The following is a 2446-nucleotide window of genomic DNA, read 5'->3' on the forward strand; positions in this document are numbered from 1 at the left end:
AGCCCTGGCTGTCCTGGAACTCACTCTGTAGACCAGGCTGGCCTTGAACTCAGAAATCCGCCTGCCTCTGCCTCCTGAGTGCTGGGATTAAAGGTGTGCACCACCACTGCCCAGCCCCTCACGGTGATTCTTAAGTCTGCTGAACAACTCTACAGTCCTGTTCCTGAAGTGCCTGCCCATCTTATGTACCCCTCCTCAGTATACTAGTGTAATGACAGGTTCGGCCTCCCAGCATGTCAGCATGACCCTTCTCTGTGAATGCCCTTCATACCCTTCCTCTGGGTGGTAGGACTGTGGTGCAGCTGGCTGGTTTGTGGCTCAATTCCCAGCTTGATGTATGGCCAGGCCTAGAACAGGGCTCTAGACATGTCTGCTGACTAGTAAGCTACGATTGGGAAGAGAAGGGGAACCCCCAGTAGACAGCCCCCTCACCTTGGCTCCCTCCAGGTCTCCCAGTTTGCTCTTCTTCCTTATCAGCGTGTTGAAGAAGGTTACGTCGGCCTCCACCCTATGCCTGTCCAGGACGGACAGTAGTGAGGACTCTGCAGAGCTCCCAGGCTCCACCACCTCAGCCAGCAGAGTGAGGGTTTTGATGTCTGGCTGGAGGCCATGTTCTGCCATCTTGCCCAGGAAGCCCTCCAGGCCCCCCATCAAGGCCAGCCTATCAGCAGGTGTGGCCACCGTCCCAAAGGAGACCACAGCGGGGGAGAGAGTCCCAAGACTCAGGAGATTGGCTTCCAGCTCCACGTGGGTAGGTTTCGGGGCCAGTGGAGTGAGGGCTACTATGTGGCCAGGTTCTGCCTGGGTTTCTACCTCAGGCTGGGTCCTGCTTGTTACCCTGGCCTCAGGAAGGGCTGGTGGCCCCTCGAGTTTCTGAGAAGGTTCCAGAAACAGCTGCCTCTCCAGTACTTCCACATGTCTGAGTGACACACCATGCCCTGTCTCAGCCTGGACTTTCCTCCCTGCCATATGCCTGCCCTTTGGGGGCGGGAGCAGGATGGTCTCTTCCTGGGACGTCAGGAGCAGCCTGGAGGCGACCTCTGGGTCCCCCAGACCACAGTCTCGAGCTGCCCCCAACAGGAGGTTGTAGCCATGCCTACTCGGTTTGATCCCCAGACTTAGCATCTGCCGCCACACCTGAAGGAAAACAGAAATGTCTGTCAGGGCTCCACGATCCTGCCTGCTCCAGGCCTTCAGAGGAGGTGAGCACTATTGTCACGAGCCATCACAGGAGAAGCCAAAACCCAGCAGGCGAGCTTCCTTAGATGGGTCCGCCTGGGATTAAAGTCTACGATGGATTTGCCCCAGTCAACAAGGCCCAGAAGAAACTCATTTAAGGAAAGGTGCCTGCTATTAGGATGCTTTTCCTGTAACTATTAAATATACATCAGTCACTAGGGATTGACCTACCCGTTTGAGCAGATTTCTGCAGTCCTATGAAGATATACTATCTTATAGTGATGTGATATAGACAAATAGATAATGGTTCTATAGAATCTCTGACTTGATTCAAATAATTTTAGGAAGGAAGTTTTTAGAGATGGTCTTAGTTGCTAGAAAGATGTAATAAAGTCAGACTCAAGAAAAGAGTGTGCCCACTCAGAATAGTAACTAAAGCTGCATAATAAGAAATGCAGTAAACTTTCATAATCACACTAAGGAGAGAAATAAGAGTTGGAAGAATTTTGTGTCCAAGGATAAAGTTGTAAGTGTGTACTATGATAAGGCAAGGATCATGTAGAACTGTTCCTTTGAACTTTTAATGAGTATGTTATAATGAAACAATGCTTCGAACTTAATATCAACATCCTTCTGTAACTCCCATTTTATCTCTGAGGTCATGTTCTAAAGGTATAAAAGGTCTAAAGGTATAAAAGACCAGAGAAAAGAAATAACGCTGGTGGATAAATGGTTTGGCTTGGGGAGCTCTGCCCCCTCCACTCATCTATCCTAAACCTATACGTCTGTTTGTCTATATGTTTGTGTGTAGGTCTATGTGTATGTATGAAAGCACGCATGAATACTTGTGGAGTTGATTGTGACAGACCGGTGGGGCATGGTCAGGGTGTGGGTGTATGGATATTTGAATGTATACATGTCTGTCATATTTGCCTGTACAGAGCATCTTACGTCTTTTCCTTTTCTTCCTCTCTGACTCACAAAGAGTTAACCAGTTTATCCAGAGAGGCTCCTGGCTGATTCACCAGAGAAAGGAACACTAGCAATAACTCTTTTCTCTTAATCCCTGCTGTTTTAGGATGAGGTCTAAACAGTTTCTAGCCTCAGAGGAACTCACAGAATGCAGGTAAGCTACTGAAGCATAGTGACTTAGACTTAAGACAGGTAAATGTTTTTTTTTTTTTTTTTTTTTTTTTTTTGGTTTTTCGAGACAGGGTTTCTCTGTATAGCCCTGGCTGTCCTGGAACTCACTTGGTAGACCAGGCTG

General features: G+C 48.4%; 1 protein-coding gene across 1 annotated transcript in view; it reads right to left on the reverse strand.

Annotated features, from left to right (window-relative positions):
• Window positions 1-2446, reverse strand: part of Ptcd1 (pentatricopeptide repeat domain 1) — a 20106-nt gene that overhangs the window by 6723 nt on the left and 10937 nt on the right. The window contains exon 6 of the mRNA XM_021187235.1: window positions 433-1137. Coding sequence (XP_021042894.1) covers window positions 433-1137 — 705 coding nt within the window. The remainder of the gene's footprint in view (window positions 1-432; window positions 1138-2446) is intronic.

Source organism: Mus pahari, chromosome 23, assembly GCF_900095145.1.
Source record: "Mus pahari chromosome 23, PAHARI_EIJ_v1.1, whole genome shotgun sequence".
Taxonomy (NCBI): domain Eukaryota; kingdom Metazoa; phylum Chordata; class Mammalia; order Rodentia; family Muridae; genus Mus; species Mus pahari.